This window comes from Tamandua tetradactyla, chromosome 8 (genome assembly GCF_023851605.1).
Source record: "Tamandua tetradactyla isolate mTamTet1 chromosome 8, mTamTet1.pri, whole genome shotgun sequence".
NCBI lineage: Eukaryota > Metazoa > Chordata > Mammalia > Pilosa > Myrmecophagidae > Tamandua > Tamandua tetradactyla.
In genome coordinates, this window is record NC_135334.1 from 60,908,481 (window position 1) to 60,934,641 (window position 26,161).

At 37.5% G+C, this 26,161-nt stretch overlaps 1 protein-coding gene across 16 annotated transcripts in view; it reads left to right on the top strand.

Moving 5' to 3' along the window:
• DLG2 (discs large MAGUK scaffold protein 2) overlaps positions 1 to 26,161 on the top strand; it is a 2,206,106-nt gene that overhangs the window by 2,054,613 nt on the left and 125,332 nt on the right. For all 16 annotated transcript variants that reach the window (XR_013156681.1, XR_013156683.1, XR_013156682.1 and 13 more), the window contains one exon: positions 1,374 to 1,488. Coding sequence is in view for 13 of the 16 variants with exons in the window: in XM_077113416.1 (XP_076969531.1) it covers positions 1,374 to 1,488 (115 nt within the window). In the remaining 3 variants the exon portion in view is untranslated. The remainder of the gene's footprint in view (positions 1 to 1,373; positions 1,489 to 26,161) is intronic.

The window sequence follows — 26,161 nt, forward strand, 5'->3', positions numbered from 1 at the left end:
GTAAGTAAGTAACCTTTTATTACATTCATTTAGTCATTCTTATTTTCATGAAAAGTTGTGAGTAAATTGAATTGAAAATCAAAAATTTATTTGAAATGTGCTGAGGGCCTCTATTGAAATTTTTCATGGCAATTTTCTTTGTAATTAAAGGAGTCATTTACAATTTGAAATAACATTTTCAGATTTTTTATCTTGTTAAATTGAGCCTTTCTCCTTCTTGATTTTGCTAAAGCAAGACACTGTGGTGTTGAAGAGATGGTAGAACCCTTTCTAGGTTGCAGTCGAGAATATCCAAACTTCTCAAAAAAATATTTCTCTCTATGAACGGTTTGTTATGAAGTGTCTTGAAACTTATTTGTGTATTTATTCTTTTTATCAAATTGACATATGGCAATAATATTTTTCCCATGGTCCCTTGATTTTTAGACCTACGTATTTTTTTCAAGTTTGAATATTTAAAAAATTGAATGTGAGAGTGTTTCTCTACCCCAGTTCTCATGTCAACCTCCAGAAAAGCTGATTTAAATGTATCGTGCATCTTAGAATTGATAAAGTTCGGCAGGTAGGCTTTGTATGGAAAGCTGTGGGGTAAAACTGAAGTATGGTCTCAAGTGGTCAACTTCTAGCAGCACCATAGCAGAAAAAATTCAATGAAATTAAATGGTGATCTCTGCACCATTCTTCACCAGCCAGCCACTTCTCGGGTCTTTCAGGCAGAGGGCACACCAGAGGCTCTCCTCCACCCCACGCACCATTGGGAAGTTCACGTACCCTTTTTTGTCCTCCCACCTTTTTAAACTTCTTGTTTTCAGATCATTACAAACTCATAGTGACATGCAGTTGTCAGAAATAATACAGACTGAGTCTGATAACATCTTGCAAAAAGATAGAACAATCTCACAGTGAGGATATTGATACTGATAAAATCCACTGATCGTATTTAGATTTCCCCAGAGTTAGTTATTCATTTGTATGTAAGCGTGTGTATTTAGTTCTACGCAATTTCATCCTGGGTACAGGTTCATATATCCACCACCACTGTCAAGATATCCGACATTTCCATCACCACATTCATCCCTTAGTTGCCCATTTGTAACCACGCCCACTTCCTTCCCTCCACCCTTCATGGACTTTTCACGTGTTTGGGATCTGATGCTGGTGTGTTTTCTTGTTAAGGTATGGGAAGTAGCCTTTACCTCTTGTGAATATCTGTGAATAAATACCCACTGTGGTCCACCATTCTTGAATTACGCATCTCCCTGTTTCTCGGCAAAGCAACCAGCTACAGGAGTGAGGGGCTGCCTCTATTGTGCAGTGGTCCCAGCTATGTGAAGGCACAGAACCAAATTTGCCACCTTTGTTTCCGTTTCCAGATTACGCTCGATTTGAGGCTAAAATCCATGACCTACGAGAGCAGATGATGAACCACAGCATGAGCTCCGGGTCCGGGTCCCTACGAACCAATCAGAAACGCTCCCTGTATGTCAGGTAGGCAATGGAGCCTTTCTTACTGTGATCTGTGTTGTGTTAGTAAATACAGCCTGGGGAGACAGGGCAACTACCTTGTTGTAATGGAACATTTGTTCTGATCAACCCATATGCTCTTCAGTAACCACTGTAAGACCTTAGGTTTAACAGTTTCAAAGAAAGTTTTGAAATGTTATGTTAAATCAGTTCAAGTCCCTTAGGGCTTTTGGGGGAGGGCAGGTGGGAAGAGTGTTGCATGGTCCAGGAATCGAACCCGGGTTTCCCACATAGAAGGTGAACATTCTATCACTGAACCACCTGTGCACCCAAGGCCCTTGCTTTTTTTTTAACGTGGGCAGGCACCGGGAATCGAACCCAGGTCCTCAGGCATGGCAGGCAGGCAAGCACTCTTACCTGCTGAGCCACCGTGGACCACCTGCCCTTGCTTTTTAAAGGTTAGTCTTTGGCAATAGCATGATCCAGGGTAGAGTTCTTAGTACGGTTTCAGTGAAAATAGTGAGAAGAATCATTTTTACTTCTGATAAAACTTAAACTGAATATATGCACCAAACCCTGGACATTTGCTCTCCATCATTATGGGAAGAAAATATTCCTGTATCACCTCCTGATCTATTTGATATCTATTGCATTAACTATGGTTTGATTTAATATCAGAAGAATTCTTCAAAGAATTATGTCTTTTCTAACAAGTTTTGGTGACCAGGAGACTGTTGGGAAGACTTTCTTCTGTGGTATCTCATTACCAATTATTTCTTAGACCAGAAAAGTTACTTATAATGCATTCTAGTCTTTCATCCAGAGAGCAAACTCTTGAGTAATTTCCATCATCAGTCAACCATAATAAATACTTTCTCCTAACACAGGCCTATGTTACTTCCAAAATACACTTCACAAGTGCTGTCTGTACTTAATATAATATAAATGCCAACAGCCAAGAAGAAGAAAGCGATCATTAATGATCAGTGAATGTTTGCCATCCTTACTGCATTCTCCTCTCTCCACTCTGCCTCAGAATCTGGTCTGATTCCCACCTGAGGTCATATCCTCTTCAATTGAAACCTCATTTCTTTTCCTGGCATGAGGTATATATTATAGATTATAAATTACATACTTGAATTGGCCAGTCCTGTTAGTAGCACTGTGGTTATCACGTTACCTTTTGAATGTATTAAATAGGCACAGCAGAGAAAGAAGGGAACAGAATTCTGAAAAGCAGCAGGTTCTCAAGGGCATTAATTTGTTGGTTGCTCTGACAACCACAGAGTCCTTGTTATTCCAGGGAGATCCAGTATCTCAAAAGCCTTGAGATTTATGAAAAAAAAAAAAAAAAGAATATTAACCTTGCAAATTTTGCCAGCTGTGCTTTGGAAGATTATTTTGATATGCTTCAGTGTAGTCTATGAAAAGAATTATTGAGAACAACCCTAGAATGTGTCTTTATAGTGACGTTGCAAATATGATGGACGGTTAATCCCATTTGACTCTATTTCTTTTCTCTCTACCAATGTGGTATCGCTGGTCTTCATGATACAAAACACATATTTTTAAATCTTGAAATGTTTTGGGCAACAAATTGAGAAAAACCAATTTGGTCAATAGAATAGATAAGAATCAGTTAATGCAAATGATATGATTAGATAAGACTGAACTGGAAAAAAAAAGTTGCCAAACTCTTGGTGTTTTATTAAAAAAAAAAATAGAACATATATATCTCTCTATATATAATAGAACATGTATATATATAGATGATGTTTGCTGAAAATATATTGGTAATAGCTTAGTCGTTTAAATGAACTCGTAGAAGATAGAACAATTAAATGAACTGATACGGTGGTAAGTAAGTGTAATAGACTTCATTAGAAAAAGTTCTTTACTGGGAGTCAAATATTTATTCTCTAAAATAGTTAACAATAGTATAAAACACAAAAGAGATGAAGACAAAGTAATTATATCTCTTTTACATGCTGATAGTTGAAGAATGTATTGGAAGGAGGAATATTTTTCAAATGAGACTCGGAAAGAGCTGAGACAGTTAAAGCTTACCAGAAAAAAGTAATGTGTCTTTAAATATATTTTAAAAGTCTCTTGTATTCTTCAGATCTTGGTTTCTTTTAAGATATTGTCAGAAAATTTTATCTTGGGTTAGAAAAATAATGTACATATACAGTGTAAAAAAAAAAGAGCTGAGAGTTCATTGGCAATTCCCCCAAATATTTCTCTGAAAAATGCAAATATGGTATTTGGTTTCCAAATGTCAATTATTGATACTTATTTAGTACAAAGAGGGATGACCTCAGCATCTAAATGACTCTTAGAGGAATAATGGTAGAAGATTAAAAGCAGAAGGAAAGAACTGACAAAAGCCCCTGGCTTTGTTCTTATACATTGAGATAAAACAACAAAAGAAAATGAAGTGAAATAGCAAGGATTAAGAGAAATAGCTGTCAAAAATGATGAGGCAGGTCTGTACTGTTGTCATTTTTTTTAAACACCAATTTTGACTATAGGATTTCTTAGACATGCATGCTTTATCTAGAGCAGTTGAATAGGACCAGTGTTAATAAGTTCTGCTTATTTAGAAAGTCAGCTGCTTGCTCTCTGAAAATAAATTGGTGGTAAGGTTTCTCTGGCATATAAATGTAAAATGATGAGCATGTCTGTTTAATCTGAAAATGACATCCTCGAGTATTATTTTCTTTAGTCTGTTTAGCATTATGTACTGCAAAGGCTGGAAGGCACCTTAGCAATCACTAGGTACACCATTTAATTTGCAGGAGGGGAAACTGAGGCCCCAGAAGGAAGAGATTTGCTTGGGATCCCATAGCTGCTATTTGGTGTCAGAGTCTGGCTCCTACCTCGCAGCCTGTACTGCTCCCTGAATCACTCCGTCTCCCTCAGGCTTAACTTCTCTAGTGTCAGCTGTTGAATACACTTTAATTCCCAATCTGCCTCCAGCAGCACAGTGCCGGGACAGGCTCTTAGATGAAGGAATAGGTTAGAGAGAGGAGACATTTGAAAGCAAACCTCCTGGGGGTTCCAACACAGGATAAACAGTACTATAAAACAGAGGGGCTTTCTTTGGTATTATTCATATTTCTTCCATGAGTTCAAAACCTAAATCGGAAAGCAAGCAACTTCTTTGTTCTGTGACAAACAATTTAGCTGATTTAGTAGAATATATGCCTGCGCCACAAAAATCATCATTCCTCTTGGAGTTGCCTCCTCTTTCCTCCACGCGCTCTCATACTTCCTCCCCTAGCACTGGTTGCTGCCCAGTCGGAGGAGATACCTCTTCTCAGGATCTTGCAGAACCTGGTTTCATCCCCTCTGCTGACACGAACCTCCCCGATGGTAACAGTTTGTTTGCCTGAAAGTGTTGAGGGGAGGCGGAGGGAATCAGCACCGCCTGAGCCAGGCTAGTGTTTTGTTATCGAACAATCCTCTATATTCTCCAGTCTAGTTGTAATTGTTTTCCTTCTTTTATTCTTTTTTTGTAAGGTGCCTGAAATGCTTTGGTAGTGCTCTACAAGTAGAGGTGATTGTCGCTCATGGTAATAGTACCTGTTCTGTGGGAATGACTTGGGTGTGTTTGATTTAATGAGCTATTTGTATTGTGTATTTCCTGCATTGTGAAACATAGTTGCAGAATCTTAAAAGTAAATAAAGTGCTAAGAAATATGATAAAATATCTTTCAAAATATTTCACAAGTACATTAGTGGTTCTTCAGACACAGATTGTCTTAGGCTGCTGAGCCACTGGGATATGAGTTTTGTTTTGTATAGTTAGAGGCTCTCCATATGGGTAAAGAGAAGGCAGCTTCGCAGAGGGACTGAGGTTAAGGGTTAATGAAGATCTTCCTGCTCCTAAAATATTCTCACCTCTTCTTACCTACCAGCTGGTAAAAGCGTCCCTATCACAGAAAACCCATCTTTTCCTCCTACTTATAGGGCTGCACTTTTAAATCCAAGTGCTTCAAAGAAAGCACTGAAATATAGGGGATGGAATTCACACAAAAGTGGAAATGGCTAAGGGAAGATCCTTTCTTTTGATAAGGGAGTGAAAGAGCCCTAGACAGTGAGAGAATAGTGAGGGGAAGAAAAAAGCAGATAGATGTCCATCAGTGGGAAGTGAAAAAGGTCACAGGGAAAAATGTAAAAGAAAAACTTGGACCATGTCCTTTGTTAATAAAATGTATTGATTTTGAGAGTTCAAGCAAATGACCTCTTTGTTGTGAATCTGGGTAATTTGGATTTAAAAGTCAGTTGCTGTGATTTACTCATCCATTCATCAAGCATTTCTTGGGCATTTATTCTATATCAGGAAAATGTATCAGACAATGAGGATTACCAGCAGTAATTCATAGTTCCTGTTGGCCAGGAGTTCACATCTAGTGGGGGAGACAGACAATGAAAGGCAATTACAAGGCAGTGTGATATGAACATATCTCAGTTAGCTCTGAGAAAAGTCTGGACTCTTCATTGCTTCCTACTGCAGGGGTATCTGAATTGACTCTTTAAGATCTTGTATGAGTGAATCTGGAGATTTCAAATCTTCTGACCTACAGTAAGAAATGTATTCTATACTTTAAGGAAGTAAATACACACGCACACACACAAAGCTGAAAGAAAATTTTCATAAAACAGTACTAACCTTTATGTATACTGTACCTTGTTATCTTCCTGTCTGTTTGTCTTTTGAAAAAAAATGAGAGTCAGAGGGTGCAAAGGTAGTTCAGTGGTAGAATTCTCGCCTGCCATGCAGGTGATCTGGGTTTGATTCCCAGCCCATGCACTTCCCAAACAAACAAAGCAACCAACAAAAACAAACAAAAAATTCAACAAATGGTGCTGCAATCATGGGATACGCACATGGAAAAAGAATGAAATGTGACCCCACCATACAGCAGACAATTAAAAAAAAGGGTCACAACTCATTAACTTGGCTTTATAACCCACTATTAGGTCATGATCTAAGAGTTTGCTGGGGAAGTAGACAAGAAAGAGCATATCAGGGAGAGGACACAATATACAAAGACTGGCAGGAGAGAGCATCTTCATTACGTTGCATTGCATTTACTGCCTCCGGGATTCCCAGCGCCTGAATGTTTTAGCCAATGTGGAAGGCAGATGTCATTCCCAGTTCAGATGAAATGGACTTGGGGCGAAGCTTTTTGTTGAGTATCTTTTATGGGCAGCCATTATGCTAGTATTTTACATAAATTATCCCATATAATTCTCCCAACAACCCTAAGAGTCAGAAGATATTTTCTCCATTTTACAGATGAAGAAATTGAGACTCAGAGAGGTTAAATAAGTTGCCCCAAATCAAACTGGGCATAGACATTCGGGACCATTTGTGAGGTGTTATAGAGCAGTATTTAAGAGCACAGATGCTGGATTCAGACCAGCATTTAAATCTTCATTCTGCCACTTACTAGCTCTGTGATCTTGAACAAATGAATCTCTCTGACCTTAGTTTTTTTTTTTCCTGTAAAAATGGAAATAGTAAAAGAATGGATACCATACAGTGGTTGTAAGAATTAAACACATTAGTGATTATAAATACCTGGTACTTGGGAAAAAAGTTAATAAATGATGGTGATACTTTTTGTTTATGGTGAAAGCAACCTTTCACCTAAGGGACAGGGAGAAAGTGGAATTGGGTGTGAACAAGGCACTGTTTTCCCAGCAGGAGGATGAGCCTTCCTTTTCCCTTTGCTTTTTTTCTGGTAACCTTTTAGACTTTTGCTTCTTTAGACCCCATGAAACCTGTAGGGGGAGGCTAGGATTCCTTGGTTCCAGAAGTTCCAGCCCAGTCAATTCAGGCTTTTCTCACCCCAAATAAGAGACTATCCGGAGCCAGAATCTGAAAAGAATTCAGCTGGATCCTCACGATAGGAAGAAAGAATCAGCGCACCTACAACTAGTCTTTCCAGTTCTTTGTCCCTAACCGCATGATCTCTTTCACTTCCTCTCTGCACTCATCAACTCCTGCAAGCCCCTTTTTCGTAGTTCTTTTTTATGTATTTGAAGGACTTTTCTTTTCTTCTAGAATAATTTTTATTAAAACAACTAGTAAAAGCTTACAGCCCTTTAAAAATATCCCAGACTCTACTATGAGGAATAAGTGTTAAGGTAAAACACCAAACAGAACAGGATCTATGGTGTATTATGTTAAACAACTTTTAATTTGTCTCATTAAATCTGTTTTTTATCCAACTTAGACAAAGATTTTAGCAAAATATGACATTTGTCATATGAGTGGTTCATAAAATGGGAGTGGTTGTGCTACTAAATCTTATTCACATCACCTTATATGTATATTACATAATGCATAAACCTCCTGAGGACACATTTTTAAAAAATTTATTTATTAATTAAAAAAATTAACAAACTAAATAAAACATCAACATATATAATCAGTAATTCGCAATAGCATCACTTAGTTGCATATTCATCATTTCTTAGAACATTTGCATTAATTCAGAAAAAAGAAATAAAAAGACAATAGAAAAAGAAATAAAACAAACACAGAAAAAAAAAAAAAAGATTATACCTACCATACCCCTTACCCCTCGCTTTCATTGATCACTAGCATCTCAAACTAAATTTATTTTAGTATTTGTTCCCCCTATTATTTATTTTTATTCCATATGTTCTACTCGTTTATTAACAAGGTAGATAAAAGGAGCATGAGACACAAGGTTTTCACAATCACCCAGTCACATTGTGAAAGCTATATCATTATACAGTCATCTTCAGGAACCATGGCTACTGGAACACAGCTCTACATTTTCAGGCAGTTCCCTCCAACCTCTCCATTATATCTTGAACAACAAGGTGATATTACTTTATGCATAAGAGTAACCTCCAGGATAACCTCTCGACTCTGTTTGGAATCTCTCAGCCATTGACACTTTGTCTCATTTCACTCTTCCCCCGTTTGGTCAAGAAGGTTTTCTCAATCCCTTGATGCTTAGTCTCAGTTCACTCTAGGATCTCTGTCCCACGTTTCCAGGAAGGTCCACAGCCCTGGGAGTCATGTCGCACGTAGACAGGGGGAGGGTGGTGAGATTGCTTGTTGTGTTGGCTGGAGAGAGAGGCCACATCTGAGCAACAAAAGAGGCTCTCTTGGGGGGACTCACTTCTTTTTAATAGTGGCTCTAAGTCCGCTATTAAATTTTAAACTGGTGAGTTCAAACTTGCTGCTTCCAAAGTCAGTTTTTGCTTCAAAGGATATAATAGAACAGATGCACCTGGGTCTACCTCCTACCCTGTCTTTTCACATAAAGCTTTCATATATTTATTCATTAGTGCATTGATTCTTTCTCTCAACAAATACGATTTACATACTTACCTACAATATATCAGTCAGCGGTAGGTATCGAAGATACAGAGATGAATAAGAACGCAGAACACCTCCTCTCAAGACAGTTGCAGCCTAGGTCTGTAGGCAATTCAAATAGTGCACAGAAAATTATTCTGTCATTTTCTGGTATCTTATATGTCTGTAATACTCCCTACAATGAAATCTGCCCAGAAGACCTTTGGTACTTGAAATTCGACTGTTGAAATAGTGAACATTCTGGTTTTTATTACGATTTGCTGGCAAAGCTTCTTAAAATATAAATATCATTCAATTTTGGCTGTGACAATCTCAGTTTATATCTAAATTTTATTGTTTCCCTAGTACCTCACAGAGTATTTGGCATAAAGAAGTCTCCTTAGTAAATATTTATGTGAATAAATAAATGAATTAATCCATAGACTATCTCTTCTAGACAAACAGGAAAGAAAATAGTAAAATATTAGCCAAGAGTTCTGAACTATCCTATGGAAGTGCAATGCCAACTGGGCCAGCACCAAGGATATGGAGTCTAGTCTTGTCCAGCTGCCTTCTGGAACTGGGATTTTCAGGAAACATTGGGCACTGAACGGCCTTTTGAGCTGTTTCATTTGCCTGCTTAACTGTGACTCTTCAAATTGAGACCTAATTCAATAATAGAGTCATTCAGCCTATTTCTCTTAGAGGACTTGGGGTGAGGGCAGGGCCCAGAGCAAACTTCCTCCTGCACCCCTTTCTCAACACTTTGTCTTTTTATTTCAAGGGCTTGGTCTGCTTGTCAAAATAAATCTGAAATGAGAACAAAAAACATTGACCTTCTATAGCTGAGGAGCAAACTCTTAAACTGGTACAAAACAGTGGCTAACAGTGAAAGAAGTAGATGAAACTTTCTGATGTGGATCCAACTCACTGAGTCACCTGAAATGATTTCTGCTTTCAGAAATATGACACTTTCCTACTTGCTGAAAAAATCGAGTATCGGTGAAGTCTAAAGAGCCATTGGTTTCATATATTTAATCCTTAGAACAACTCACTCTAATTATATAACCCCATACAACCAGGTTAGAAAACTAAAGCTTAGAAAGTTTAGGTAATGTGGGCAAGGTTACAATACTACTAAGCAACAAAATCAGGATTATTCCTGAAAAGAAGCAGTATCTAAAAAAAAGTGGTATTTTCATTTATTTTTTTACCATAGTATTAAATCTGTAAAGCATGTAATAATTATCTATGCTCAACTTTATTAAGAACAATTTAATACAACTTATAAGGTTGTAAATAATATGCAAAGGTAAAACTAAACCTCAAGCAAAAATCCAAATAAAAGATAAGCAAAGGGGAAATAAGTTTCAGAAAGTAAGATGAAGCCAGGAACATTCATACAAAGACATAAGCTGTGAAGTGCTACATAATGGCTGTGGTTGTCCTCACGTTTGACTCTGAGTTTCCCATCAGTCATATCCACAGAGAAATAATATCAGATATAGTATTAACAATATCCATAGGATTAAAATACACCAATTGTTTCACAGGACTATAAATGCATATTTATTTATCCAAGTGAATTTACATTATTTTTTAGTCAAAATACTTTTATGAGATTGAAGAAGTGAAACATCTCTGCAATCTTTTAAGGCTTTGAACCTGATTGCCTCTGGGGCACTGCTCAACTTCATGTAAATTGTGTGTTTTGAGAGTTTCATGGATATATGGCATCTACCGTTGGATCAACTTGAAACAAATTTCCTTTTTTTTGTTTTTTTTTTAACATTTTAACATTTATTAAGCACTTATTATGGGTCAGTCATTGTTCATAATGATTAAATGCACTTAAACTTCACAACTTCAGTTGGTAGGTACTATTATGATCCTTGTATTGCAGATGAAGAAACTGAGGCATAGAGGGGATAAACAGCTTGCCCAAGTAATAGAGCTGGTTGTATTTTATATTGCCTCTTTTTTATTCACTCAGATATACTTACTTAGCAACATTTTTGGCTATTCATTCAGACATTGAAAACTCTGATGTGTTGTTGGCAGAATAGGAAATAAAAACTAATCAAATTCAGGGTTTTTTTTCTCCCCTAAAATCTTGCTGGGGAGACATGAACAGGTACCCAATGGAGTTTAACAATGCAGGCAGAAGACTTCCTGGAGGAGATCTTGGCCTAGGAAAGCTGGGAGGGATCTGGCAAGAGCACTGCAAAATCCAAAGGGGCAGCATGGGCCGTATTGAGTGGCCAGATAACTTATATGTCAGTGCTTCACTCCTAACTTCATTTAAACCTCACAACAGTGCTGACATTATCCCCATCCTACAGATGAGGATGCTGAAGTTCAAACAGTTAAAAAATAATCTGCACAAAGTCACACAGCTGCTACATAGACAAATGTGATTCCTACCCCAAGTATACGTCTCACTGAAGCCCATGCTCATACTAGTACAGTACAGTGAAGATGAAATTAATCCTATAAGGACACAAGTTAAATTCATATTGATAGAGCTTCTGTTTGGTTTACACTTTATGCTGACACCCTTCAGGTAGACCTGGCTTCTAATCCATACTTCCCAGCCTGTCCATTGTTAAAACTTGGGTTTCTCATCTATAAAATGGACATACTACCTATCTTGTTGGTAGGATTAAGTTAAACAAAGGCTCTGAAGGACACTGCCATATGGGACTTGTTAGTAAGTGAGAGGTCCCTTTACCCATTTAGACTCACAGCCACCCTTAAAGCAGAATAGATTTCAATTTTTCATTTATACTTTGAGACTCATTAGTATTTTGCTCACTCTTTCAGACATTTGCATTTTTAATTGCATCCTTAATTGTGGAATAAAAGGCTTTGTCTTCAGGCTGCTAATTTTATGCCAGAAATAGAAAGGAGGAAGAGTCATTTGGAATCTGGGAGAGTTTTCTCCTTCCCCTGAAATCAAAGACTGGCCCTGAATTTAAACAGATTTTTACTTTTTAGATTTCTGTGGGAAGAGCGACAAAAGTTCCGCGGGTGATCCCTTCGTTGGCCATCACATTTTTCCTCCATTCCTCTGCCTTTAGGCCTAGGCTCCAGAGCTCATTTGTATTCATGGTTGGCCCATCATCCATCCACCATTCATTCATTCATCCAGAAACCCTTTTTCTGAGCCATATCATTCACCAGAAACTGCATTAAGCTCTGGAAATACAAAGATAAATATGGCATCTTTTCTGCCTGCAGGGAGTTCACAGGTAGTTCTCCCAACCTCAGTTCTGCTCCCCAGCCCCACCTCCATAGCAACCATATTCACAGAAATCTGTCATCTCCAGAGAAGGTGTGTGGCCTCACTGTCCAAAATTACTACTTCTAGAACAATACAGACTGCCGTTATTTGAAAAAGGAGCAAGGTAGGACCTGGATGCTCACATGAAAGAACAGGTTGAGAGGCAAGGGCATGGGAACATTTCAGAGAACCCACACCCTAAATCATGAAGTTATGTTGGGAGCAAGGGAATAGATTAAAGCGCAAGACATTCGCCTTTTAATCTCAGCATTTGAAGCAGTGTCTGACAAATAAATAGAAATTCTTTAGATACTTGAATGAAACTTTTTTTTTTTTGAATGAAACTTTTTGAGCAGCAATTGAAGATGATGGTTAAACAGAACAAGTATTAGGAAACCCATCAACCACTTATAGAGACTGAGGAACCAATAAAATAGAGGAGATAAACTAAAGAAATAATCTGGTTTGGAAACGTGATGCTACTGACATCATTGACACTGAAGGGCTTAGACTCAACTCTGATGCTAATTGCACTTGAAAGCTGTCTCTGGGCTTGGCCTTGGCCCTGCCTAAGTTAAGCACATGCTCCTCTCTGTTCCTTGACACCACCTAGACTCTGCTAACTTTCCCACACTTGCTCTCCTCTCCTGCCTGTTGACTCCCCTCCCCTCCCTGTCACTGGATAATGAGCACCTTGTGGATGAGATTATGTCTAATAACGTTTATAGCTGTGCAGTCTGGTACATGGTAAATACCGAATGAGTTGTAGATGTCAATAGAATGGAGAAAGTTTAACTTCTTTTTTTTTAGAGGGGGGCGGCGCATGGTCCCGGAATTGAGCCTGGGTCTCCCGTGTGACAGGTGAGCATTCTACCACCGAACCACCCATGAACCATCAGAGTCACTTTATTTAAAATTTTACTTGATTACTGCAGCAAACTATATGTACTTAAGTCTGTATTCAGGCTTCTTTATTCAGTCTCATTGTCTGCGTACAATTTTAAAAAAGAAGGCTGCTGAAATTTGGAAGATTTGCTTATGATATTAAGTGTGCAGAATTGTGAGTGTGTGTATGGGTGTGTTTTTAATTTATTCCAATAAATATTTGTTTCTCCATGAGATAGCTGATAAATAATAACAGAGGTGGGGAGGGATGAAATGTTTGTTGGGAGAAAATCTGACCTGTTATTCAGATACTCAAATTTTGTTTTACACACCATCTCAAGAGTAAATGTATTCTGGGCATATTTAGAGGGGTTTATTTTCTCCTTAACTTTACTTTTTGCTATGCAGCAGGCACTGTGCCAGGTACTGAAGATATGGTGGTGAGCAGGGCCTCAAAGAGATGTCCCTCCGCTGTTTTTGATTATTTGACTATCATAGCTAGCAGATTGGGTTTATCTTAAATGATTGCTCATTGGATCTTTACAACTACTCCATAAGGATCAACTATTATTTACTCCATAATAGAGATGAGAAAATTGGGCTAAATTAACATGCTCAAGATCACAAATGTATTAAATAGTGGAATGGGAGTCTAACCCAAGTCTGACTGATTTTATGCTTTTAACTACCTCATTATAGTTTCTCTCCAGTAGTATAGATTCAAGAAACCCAGGAAGATTTAAACTGTGCTCTGTGGAGCTCAGAGGTATTTCGAGGCCATAGAATCGGGGCTTGGGGGAGGTGAAGAGCTGTATATAAATCTGTTGAAGTTGAGAATGGGAGTGGGGACACAGGTTAATTGCTTTAAAAACTGGAGTGATCTAATTATTTCATTTAACAAGTGAAGAAACAGAGATTAAATTGAGTGGGCCCCATTGGACTACAACATTACAACTGTATGATCCAAGCCCCCTGCCCCTCTTTTGCCAAACCAAGTTTCCCAGCTAGGATAACCCTATATATATATCCCTATGTGAAAGAGCACCTTTGAAACCCCTATCATGCAAAATATGCTGCAAGTGACAGGACATGCAACCTGACACCTAAGATTAGCTCATAATTTTCAGATCCCGGTGCAAAATGAAAATGTGGGTTTCCGTGTTAAGAATTTAAGAATATCCAGAGATAGAGCATTAAACCAAGCTTGGGGACCTACCAATGCAGCCGGCCCTGCTGACACCTAGTTTAGGACATTTTGCTCCATACTGAGAGTACATGCATTTTCTTCAGCATGTCACGCAGTAGGTGTAAGAAATATGAAATCAGCATTGGGATCATTTCGAAGGATCCAAGCTTTGTCTTTTACCTAAAATATTTTATATAAATTATCCATATGCCTTTTTAAATGATATGTAGAAATATTCTCTTCCTTTTTAAAGAAACTTTTTAAATTCTCATTTGCTCTCAAATGGCCGGCTTTGAGTCATCCCTCTCTGTTGAAGTAAATCTTTCGAAAACTAAATAGTGTCATTATTTCACATTTATTTAGCATCTGCATTACACTTTAATCTTCCTCTTCAGCAAAAGTTTCTGACCTCCTCCCCTCTTTTTCACTAAATTTTGAAGGAAATGCCTCAGAGGACTTTGGAAATATATGAAACCTATTCAGTGTTAATGGTGTCCTTTCTTGGCCTAAATGCAGAAGCTGCAAGACTTGTAGATTTCCCTGACCAACAACATTAGAATAATAATAATAAATGTCTAGGGCCTTAACGATGGTTGACAACTTAATTTCATAGAGGAAAAGTTCTAAAAATAATACAGAAAGAAATAAATTATAATATATCTTTCCAGTTGACTGCTCCTTCTTATAGCCATCATCTTATGTAAGAAAGGGCATTTTAGTGCCGAAAGAAAAATGAAGGTATAATCTGAGAATCAGGAAAATCCTCCAAATTTTGTAAATTTATATTTTTAAAACATCATATATATATATCTCTAAATTTCCTCTATTCATGTAATCCTGCCTTACAGTTCAAAATTTTTGATGGCAAAAATTTTAAATTCTTAATCCTTAATTTAAAAAGATTCTACACAGATGCAAGGTATTAATAAAGGAGGGGGTATGGGAACTCTGCATTTTCTGCATGCTTTTTTTGTAAATCTACAATTTCTCTAATTAAAAAAATATATAAATTTAAAAAAAGATGATAGTTGAACAGACCCTTGTCAACCTTTACCTCCTGATTCCAGAGTTGTCATGGAGTTGTGCTGGCTCCAACCTGAACCATGGTTCAGACACTGCCATTAACCATACACCCTCTGCAAAGAGTCATGAGATTTCCTTCTTTGAATTACTGCATATAGGATGGGAATATTGCAAGACCCTCTGACTTACTTAGGGTTACATATGGTGTTGTGGAAAGGGCATAGTTTTAAGATTTTCTAGAGTGGACTATTAATTATAAAGTGTTATATTGGATGCTGCCAGAGGTGAAAAGATGGATCAGATATGCCCTCAAGAATCCAACAAAAACTAGTTGGAGAAAAAGAGATGGAAATAATAAACAATTATTGTGAATCCAGACTCTGTTCTAGAATCTGAAAATATATGAGGTCAGGCAATAGGGGAGATGTGAAAGGTCAAGTATTATGGGAACTCTTGCAGTGGATTCCAAAGCAAAACTGTATTTTTGAGGGGGAATGAAGGAGGTCATCTTTGGCAGTGTGTTTGCTCTCTGCAGGAAGTAGACACTGCCATTGACTGAAACACTAACTCCCCTAGAATACCAACTTACCCACTCATTCATTCATGTAGGCAGCATGATATAATAGGCAAAAAGCTTGAATTTTAGAATCAGAAGCACCTGTGTTGCAAATTTGGAAGCTCATTCTTCTCATGGCCTATAGAATTAGGATTCTAAAGCACAGCCCATCAGGTTTTATGAAGAATGTTTATAAATCACTTATACAAACTCTTGGAAATTAGAGGAAATAGAACATTTTCTAGCTTTTTAATGACGTTACCATCACATTGATATCAAAACATAAAAAGGCCATTATAAGAAAGTATAATTATAGCCCAATGTCTTTCCTAAACATAAAATCAAAAATTAAAAAATGAATCCAGTGTTAAAGGATACTATATTATGACCAAGTAGAATTTATTGCAGGAATGAAAGTTTGCTTTCATATAAGAAAATTATATGTAATTCGCATTTCTCTGATGGCTAATGGTGTTAATTTAATTTTGATATTAAAATTATTTTTAAAATCCTTTAATATAAGAGAATCTTTTATCAAAATAAAAGATAAAAATCATATGATCATCTAAATATTGTAAGAAAAGCATTAAATACAATTCAACACTGGATTTATAATAAAAAGTTTCTAGCAAACTTGATAAAAAGAGAATTTCCTAATTTATTAAAAGGCAAATATCATACTTAATAATGACATTTTGAAAACTTCCTCTCTGGAAGTAGGTATGAGACAAGGATGCCTTCTGTCACCCTTTCTATAAAATGGAGATCCTAGTCTATGCAAGAAAAAATAAAATGATAGGAAAGGATAAAATAAAATTATCTAATTTTCTATTCACATAATTAAAATTAACAATTTTTAATTAAAATTTAAAATTCAAAAGAATCTACATATAAACTACTAGAATTAATAAGTGATTTTAGCAAGGTTAATAGATTCAAGGTCAATAGCAAGGTAATCAATTCTATTTCTGTAGAAGAATAAGAAATAATAAGAGAACTAGATCTTAAAATACTATTTATAATAGCATTGAAAGACATGAAATACTTAAGAGTAGGGCCACGGTGGCTCAGCAGGCAGAATTCTCACCTGCCATACCAGAGACCCAGGTTTGTTTCCTGGTGCCTGCCCATGCGAAAAAAAAACAAAAACTTAAGAGTAAATATAGCAAAAGAACACCAATATACTCCAAACTGAAAAATGTAATTAAAAGAAGATTCATATAAATGCAGAGATATACTTTATGCATAGATGGGAAGACTCAATGTGGTTTGGATGTCAGTTCTCCCAAACTGAACTATAGATTCATTGTAATACCTATCAGAACCTCAGAAGGTATTTTGTTTGTTTGTTTGGCAATGATGGTGGACTTGACAAAGTGATTCCAAAATATAAATGGAAATGGAAATGGCAAAGGCTAAAACTAGGCAAGAAAAAGAATAAAGTTGGACAATTTATATTGTAAGGTGTAAGAATGTATTATTATGAAGTTACATATATGACCCCTTGATTTATGACAAAAATGAAAGTGTTGCGCAGTTAGAAAAGAATGGTTGTTTTAGTAAATGGTGCTATAGAGCAATTGAATATTCATATATTTTTAAATGTTTCTTGGCCTTACCTCCATATATCACCTTACACAAATATCATTCCAGATGGAGTCTAGATAAAAGCATAAAAGTTAAAACAATAAAAGGTCTAGAAAATAATGTAGGAGAATAACATCATAATTTTGTGATGAATAGATTCTTAAACAGGCACAAAATGTACTAATCATAAAAGAAAATATTAGTAAATTAAACTATGTTAAAATAAAATTTCTGTTCATCAAAGACACTAGACAGAATAGAAAAACATATTTGTAATGCACAGATCTGAGCAGGAATCCTAATCAGCTTATGTAAATAACTGCCATAAGTCATTAAGAAAAAATAGTAAGCAATTTTTAAAAAATGGGCAAAAGACTTGACAGGCATTTCACAAAAGAGGACATGTAAATTTCACATATGAAATGGTGCTCATTTCATTAATCGTTAGGGAAATGCTAATTAAAACTAAAACACCACTCTCTATCCACCAGAATGGCTGAAATTAAAACAACTGTTCATAATAAGTATTGGTGACAACATAGAGACTCTCATACATGGCTCATGGGAGGTAAATTGGAACAACCATATTGGAAAATTATCATTATCTTCTATAACTAACAGATACCCTAAGATCCACTCAAAGGTATATGTATAACAGAAACATGTACATGTGTTGTCATAAAGTAATGTACATACATTATCATGCCATTTTATAGGTTAGAAGTCCATTACTTCTTGAATGTGCAAATAAAGAAGTCTGGTAAAAAAAGAATTGTGTCTCTTCCATTTCACACAATTGCATCTTGAATTTTTTCATTCCTTTATTTTACAAATTACTATCGATGTCCCACATGCTAGCCATTTAGTAGGTCCAAGAAATACAGCTATAAAAATACTCAGCCCTTGCTGAATCTAGTGGAGAAACTACTACTAGTCTAGTGGAGAAACTAACCATAAATAGATATCCAAATCTAATGTCCAAACCCATCTCACCACCGTACATTATATTGGGGGGCCTGGATGAAGAGAACTATCTCAAGCATGGGGAGCCTCTTCCAGGGGATTTCATGTTCCCTGTCTCTCTCCCAACTGCATCTGCCCACACTGGTCTGGAAGTGCCAAAATTGGTCTCTAAAGTATGCTTGTTTTCCTAGCTGCCTCTTCTTGCTTTATCTCAGCATTTCTTAACTATGACATGTTTGAATCATTTGGGGAGCTCCTAGAATCCCTGATGCCCAGGGCCATTCCCAGACCTATTAAACCAGAATCTCTGGGATTGAATTCCCAGATATCCGTATTTTAAAAAAACTTCCCAAGCAATTCCAATGTGCAGCTAAGGTAGAGACCCACTGCTTTATCTTTTCTCTTTTATTATTTTTTCCTTTCTTTCTCCCTTCCCTCCCTTTCCTTTCCTACCCTCCCCCTCTCTTTTCCCCTTGGCCTTCCCCTTCCTTCCTTCCCTCCTTGCCATTCTGAGAATAAAGGCTTAAAATATCCCAGATTACTTGCATGGAAGTGTTTCTACTGCAAACCTGCAGCTAATGGGAAGGCTAGTTCCTTGAATGGTTTTAATGTTTTATGTTTTAACAGAGTTAGTTAACTCAGAATTAGGAAACCAACCTTGAACGTGGATGCTACAGTTTGCTAACACTTGGCAAAAACAATGTTCTAGTTCAAGACTAAGTCATTTAGGGAATCAAATCGAAAAGATTGGGAAGATTTCTCGAAGATTCATACTTTGATTTCCAATGAATAATAAGTGAGCAGGTTAGAAATCAGAGAAGTACATAATGTCTCTTAGAAAATGTTCAGAGTATACAGATAAGCACCAAAGAACCTGGTTTGAATGGTGTGCATGTGTGTGTATGACTATATATGTGTAACAGTGACCAGGTTTGCAATATATTCATATACAACTAGGTTTACTGAACCCTTGCTTTTTGGTTCTTGCTGCCCCACCCCCTACCCAACACACACACCTGCAGAGCTCTGCCCTCCACTCCCCTTCCAGCCTACCTCCCACAGATTGACTCTAACCCTTACCCCTGTACTCTCTTTACCCACACCACTCCCTGCCAGCCTCAGCAATGGTTGGCATGGAAACAGAAGAGCCTGCTCGGTAGGAAGGATGTTCTGTTTCCAAGTGAAAATGGAAAAAATTCAAGTGTGATTTACTTTCAGCCATTTTAAAGCCTTCATTAACTCTTGAGTACATCCATCTACTTAAACTGTATCCTCGGCTCTTGACTACCTACTGGGTAAAGAAGACTCTCTTGATCCAGGCTCTGGCATCTCTGCCCCTCCCTACCCCCTCCTACTGGTTTGTTCTGGACTGGAGTCTTGGGGAGGATGCTGCTGCTTCATTTCTCCCTGCCTCTGAACTGGTACTTTCTTCAGTGTCTCCTCCTGTCTGAGAGATTCCTAATGGACCTTCCAGACCCATTTCAGGACCATCTCTTCCTAGAAGCTTTTCTGACCATACCCCTGCCCTCTACTTTCTACTTTCATAGCGCTTCAGTTGCAGTGATTGTAGGAAACTCCATGTTTGTGTGACAGTTTTCCTCCCTAGACTGTGAGTTCATTAAAGGAGGAGCATGTTATTGTAAGAGTGTGCTTGTTTCTCACACTCCTGGGGGGGGGGTGCCTTTTTTTTTTCCAATTTTTAATGCAATTTTATTGAGATGTGTTCACGTACCATATAATCATCCAAAGTGTTCAGCCAGTAGTTCACAGCATCATCATACAGTTGTGCATTCATTGCCTCAATTTTTGAATATTTTCATTATGCAAAAAAAATTAAAATAAGAATAAAAGAGGACATGCACAACATCCTATACCCCTTATTATTTATTTATTTTTTTGTCTTTATTTTCTTACTCATCTGTCCATATACAGGATAAAGGGAGCGGCAGTCACAATGTTTTGGGGAAGAGTCTTGACCTCATCACTTGCTAGATTTTACCTCTTCTGATCCTCACTTTTCTCTAACCTAATGTAAGAATGATGGTACCTAATATGCCTACTAGTTTTCAGGTGCTGGCTGTGTGCTAGGCCCTTGATATCATTTAATCATCCTACTACTTCAGTGAGAGATGAGTCACTGTTATTGACCCCTTTTACACCGAGAAAACTAAGGCTCAGAGTTGGGAAACCTGCCCCAGATCACACAACTTCTGTGCATCAGAGACAAACTTTCAAGCCCAGGTCTGGTGTGTGTGTGTGAGCAGGAGGGAGGTGGGGCGTGGGGTGGGGGGATGGATTTATGATAAATTTCCTTGGTAAAAGCATGATTGGAGGTTCTTCACGGAGACTCAAATGGGAAATTAAATCACCCTCTCCTGCGATGTGAGCCTAATGTGCACAGCTTCTCTGAGTTTGTGGCTGAGGTAACCAATAAAAAGGCTTCTACCATCCCCACCTTTATCTGTGTGCTACTCCAAAAATATGATTCCTTTCCACTGGAACCGCCACCCTCCCCCCAGATAAGCTGCGGGTAGACTGCTTTTTGAGAATTGGAAATTATTAAAAAATGGCCTTTGAATAGCTGTTCAATCACCTTGACAGCTGCCACCTGGAAACAATGTTTCGAGTGTTGTCCGTGTTTCACGCTGTTGTCCTTCAGGGCAGCGTCGCAGCATCTCACTTGGGAGGACAAAGAAAGGACAGTCAAGTGAGTGCCACAGAGGGATACGATGAACCTGTAGTGGTCACCGTTCAATTCAATTCAGTGAATTTACACGATTTCCTTTTCTAACCCGTGATTTAGAAAAAGAAAAAATACGTGAACTTATTCAAGTATTTCTATTTTTAAGATACAGATAAGTGTAAAAGTCTTTTTTAATGAAAGGAATCTGTGTTGCAGCTGAGTGTTTGTAAATAATGCCTTGGGTTTCAAAAACATAGAACAAAGCTTGTCAGTTTGTCTAGGACAAGCCTGAACACAATTTTTTTTTTATAGCATGCTTCAGTGGTTACCAAGACTACTGATATTTAAATTGTAGTGCAGAAATTATTAAACAGCACGTTCTCCTACAGAATCCTGGGAGCAGCGGATAAGTAGTGCCTCCTTCCATCATATTGTCTCTCCCTCAGTCTCTTTCACTCACCCTCACTGGCAACATACGTGCATTAAACCCAATCCCCTTTACACTCAAAAGGGCCATGAAATTGCTTCTCCAGTGTTAAAAAAGTATTTTTAATGATTACAGGCAATAACAGTTCCAGATATGATGTCCAAACTGTAATTCATTCCAGCTTGCAACGTAACTAAAGGAGACAATTCAAATATTTGTTATAAAACAATGACCTTTATTTTTAAAGAAAATGTAAAGACTAGTATTGATACAGTGTTAGTTTTTGAGCAACCTGTTTCCGAGAGCCAGAATACTGACACATTTCAGAGCTTAGACTCTTTAATCAGATGATCTGGGTTTTTAATTGGCTCCTCCATTTACCAGTTGTGTGACCTTGGGCAAGTTATTTATGCTCTCTAAGTCTTGATTTGCTCATCTTTATTCTGTGGAAAGCAACAGCACCTACCTCATAATTATGATATGTAAATAAAATCAGATTCTGTTTATAAAATGCTGTTATCAAATGTTCAGCTCATATGTAAAAAATCCTCAGTAAGTGGTTGCCACTATTATCATTATTTTTACTTCATTGAATAGTTGTGAGGATGAACGAGCTAATGCATTAAGTTACTTAGCATACTTCTAAGCAGATAGGAAGTGCTTTGCAAACATTAGATATCATTGTGATTACCACTGGTTTGTAATCATTTAACTGTTCCACAGAAGGGAGCTCTGCTATTATTCCCAAAGTCCTCTTTTCCCTCCTTGCTGTGTTTGTTTCCGTTGCCGTTAAATAGCAGGGCTCTGTAAACGTTTATCTTTCCGTTTCCTTTTTGCTCTGTTTCGGATGATGCCCCACAAATAGAGATATTCCCTTTCCCAACTGAATACAGAGCATGCATTGTGTAGAAAATTAGAGGGCATGGGTTTAAGTTGCAGCACCACTGTTGTTAGCTGTGTGCCCTTGTGCAAATTACACCCCATCTCTGGCCCTCAGATTTTTTTTCATGTAAACCAACAGAGTAGAACAAGGTTATCTGTGAAGTCCCTTCCTATCTGACACCCATTGTTTCTGATGCTCCTTTTATCTACTGTACGGACAAATGAGTAAAACATATGGATTTAAAATAAATGATAGGGGGAACAAATGTTAAAATAAATTTAGTAGATTGAAATGCTAGTGATCAATGAAAGCTCATGGTAAGGAGTATAGAAAAAATAGGAAAACAAAGGCTAAAATATATTGGGTAGATGGAAATACTAGCAGTCAATGAGAGGGAGGGGTAAGGGGTATGGTATGTATGAGTTTTTTTCTTTTTTCTTTTTATTTCTTTTTCTGAATTGATGCAAATGTTCTAAGAAATGAGCATGGTGATGAATATACAACTATGTGATGATATTGTGAGTTATTGATTATATACTAAGAATGGAATGATCATATGGTAAGAATATTCCTGGGATTTATACTGCTGAAATTTGGTGGTATGGAAATAATTCCCAACTTTGTCAAAAGTACAAGCATGTGGGTCCAAGCACCAAGCATTTAAGACTTGAGCACATATCCCACAGGTATTCAGCCTGCATCTCATGTGACAGTCTTTGTCCTGGAAAAGCTAATTTTATTGCTCATGAAGAATTAATTCTTGGTAAAAAAGAATAATCATATAGAAAAGTATAAAGTTCCAACATGACATTTTAGAGGCAAACTTTTCCACTAGGATATTCTTTGTTTAGGGATTGGAAGGGGTCTCATTTAATGGGTTTCAACTTTCATATTATTTCAACTCCAGTGTGGGCATTTGGAGTAAGGATGGGGAGCGAGGAGAATAGAGTGTGCAGGCAAAGTTCCATGTGCCCTTATTTGTTTCTATCACTTATTTGGGACTTAAAATCAGTTGTTAAATGACTTCCTGAAACTCAAGTCTCCTATTTTGTCATACTTTGAGGCTATAAAAATAAAGCCACCTTATTGGGAAATTTCAAAATTCTCCCTCCTCCAGCTCCCAGGGCTCTTCCATCTGCCCTAGCTGTATTTGGAGCCAGATTTCTCATTAACAAATAAACCTGTAGGACTACAGGGGTGAGGCAGATGGAGCCCTGCCGAGGCAACTTGGGTGCAAGGATGGAAACTGTTTTCTCAGAGCGCTGAAGCCCATGGATTCTTTGCAAAGACTGTGTATTGGGTAGAAGGGCGTGTCTTCGGCTAAGGGATTACCTGGTTTAGGATGTTTTCTAAATTCATTATCATGTAGCAGTTTGTGCTCATGGTATAAGAAGGGCTAGGGGAAGTACTATTATTTTTCCCAGCTCCTTTTTGGTCATTTTCATCTTTGATTTAACTTACCCTATAATTTGATGTAAATATTAGGTTGAACCATATGAAACTGTTAATGTTTCATATGGTTCATCCTAATATTTTATTTTAAAAGGGAGCTTCTGTTTGAATGTGCTGGCTGCTGGCTATCACTTTGTTGGCAGGAAAGAAGGTACTTGGCCAGCAGGGGCTTCAAAATGGGATTATGTACTTAATTCCTTTCTGTGATTCTCTGAACAGTCTGTTGTGTTGAAGAAACTAATTGGGAACCCTTGACTGTATAACAGAACTCCAGCAGGGTTTGTTGGAGTTTAAATTACAACAGTAGAACTATAAATAAAAGAAAAAACTTCATCCATTAGCTTGCCACCCCAACAAATAGCATAGCTAATTCTGCATTTAGCTCTTGTGTTAGAATCAGCTTTGGTCTCTGAAGGCCCGTATGATGTCAATCTGACCCCAACACTCTACTGAATTTACTCCAATGCCCAGCAAGATATGTGCAATGATTTTTAAAATGTGGCAGAGTTTATAAAAGTGGTAGTTGAATATAATTGAGCTAAACACTTGGGAAAGAGGAAGGATAGGAGGCAGCATCGTCATGTGCCCTCCTTACTTGGGAGAAGATGCATGATGCCACTTGCCTGCCATATGCTCTCTGTTGGCTTGTGAATTAAAGGTATTAGAGGTGCCATGAATCAAAGGGAAATTTCACTTGGTAACACATATGTTACAGATACTTTAAAACCTTTTGTGAACAAGACAAAAAACAAGTAAAGGAAAAACTCAAATGCATTCACATTAAATTATTTTTTAAAATATGGCTTTCATCTTCCTGTGAGAATCATTCTTGCTATAATTTGTTGAATGCATATTACATTCTAAGCTTCGTCACGTGTTCACTCATTAATACACCCAGCCTCCATGGGAGTTCAATGCTACTTCTCCATTCTATGGATGAAGAAACGGAGACAGAGGCAGTAATTTACCCAAGTTCATGTAGGGCAGAGTAAAAAATTAAGCATGAGCATTTCTGACTCCCAAGTTCATGTTCTTATGTCCTGCACTGGACCATTTTGGACTGTCAGGGGAATGTATAGATTCTGATCTCCTTCCCTTTCCAAATTATTAGAGAAGTTCAAGTTTAATATTGACATTTGATTATATCCAGATGGATCAGCCACTCATTTTAATCCTTAATTGACTTTTTCTTACTTTTTAGCTGACTTCCAGGGCACCAGATGATAAATGCCAAGGAAACATAAACAATTTTAAAAGAGATAAATCATAACCCTCCATATAGCCTAGATAAATTAAGAACTAATTGCCTTCAAAACTGTGGCATGTTTTGGTATTGATTTTAGATAATGCAGAGAGGGTTTCAAGTTATGCCCATTGGTTAGCATCCCCAATGCAGCTATGTGTCTGTTTTTCTCTATCTAATCATCTATCTGAAATATAATTCATATACAATAAACTGCACAGATAAGAGAAACTTAACAAATTTATACATCAAGATACAGAGCCTTCTACACCTCAGAATCTTCCCTCCTGTCCCATTCTAGTCAATCCTCAGCCTCCACCCCCTGATCCTGGGAGATTACATTTATTCTAACATGGAACTCTACGTTAGTTTTGCCTGTTCTTGAACTTCATATCAATATAACCATGCAATCGTGCTTTTTGCGGGGGCGGGGCGGGGCAGGTACATAGTCAAAACTCAAACCCGAGTCTCCTGCATGAAAGACAAGAATTCTACAGCTGAACCACCCGTGTACCCTAATCATGCTCTTTTGTATCTGACTTTTTTTGTTCCATCATAACGTTTTTAAGATTCATTCATTTTGTTTTGTATTTCAGCAGTCTGTTATGTTTTATTGCTTATATATTATTCTGTTGCATGAATATAACACTATTTGTTTATCCATTCTTCTGTTCAAGGACATTTGGATTGCTTTCCCTTTGGGAATATTACAGATAAAGTTGCTATGAACATTCTTGGGCAAGTCTTTCTGAGTGTATGTACAACTCATTTCTCTTGGGTCTATATCCAGGAGTGAAGTTGCAATCATAGTGTAGGCAAATACTTAACTGTAAATAAACTGCTAAATCATTTCCTAAAGTAGTTTTAGGAAATAGAGTCGTTAGCTAGGTGGCCACCTCCTTTCATAACTCAGTGATGTGTGTGTGTGTGTGTGTGTGTGTGTGTGTGTGTGCACGCGCGCGCAGGGTAAGAATGAATATCGGGGTGTAATCAGCAGTCCCTGCCATAGACCTCATAACTTTATTTCATGAATACATTAAAAGAGATGGCTCCTTCTCTAAATTTGAGAGTATAAGATTCAAACACTAACACGTTTTCAAGTGATGGTAGCTCTGTTCTTGAAATGGAGTTTCACTCCATGGAGACACTGACAACTGTGGTTTCAAAATAGCAGCTAA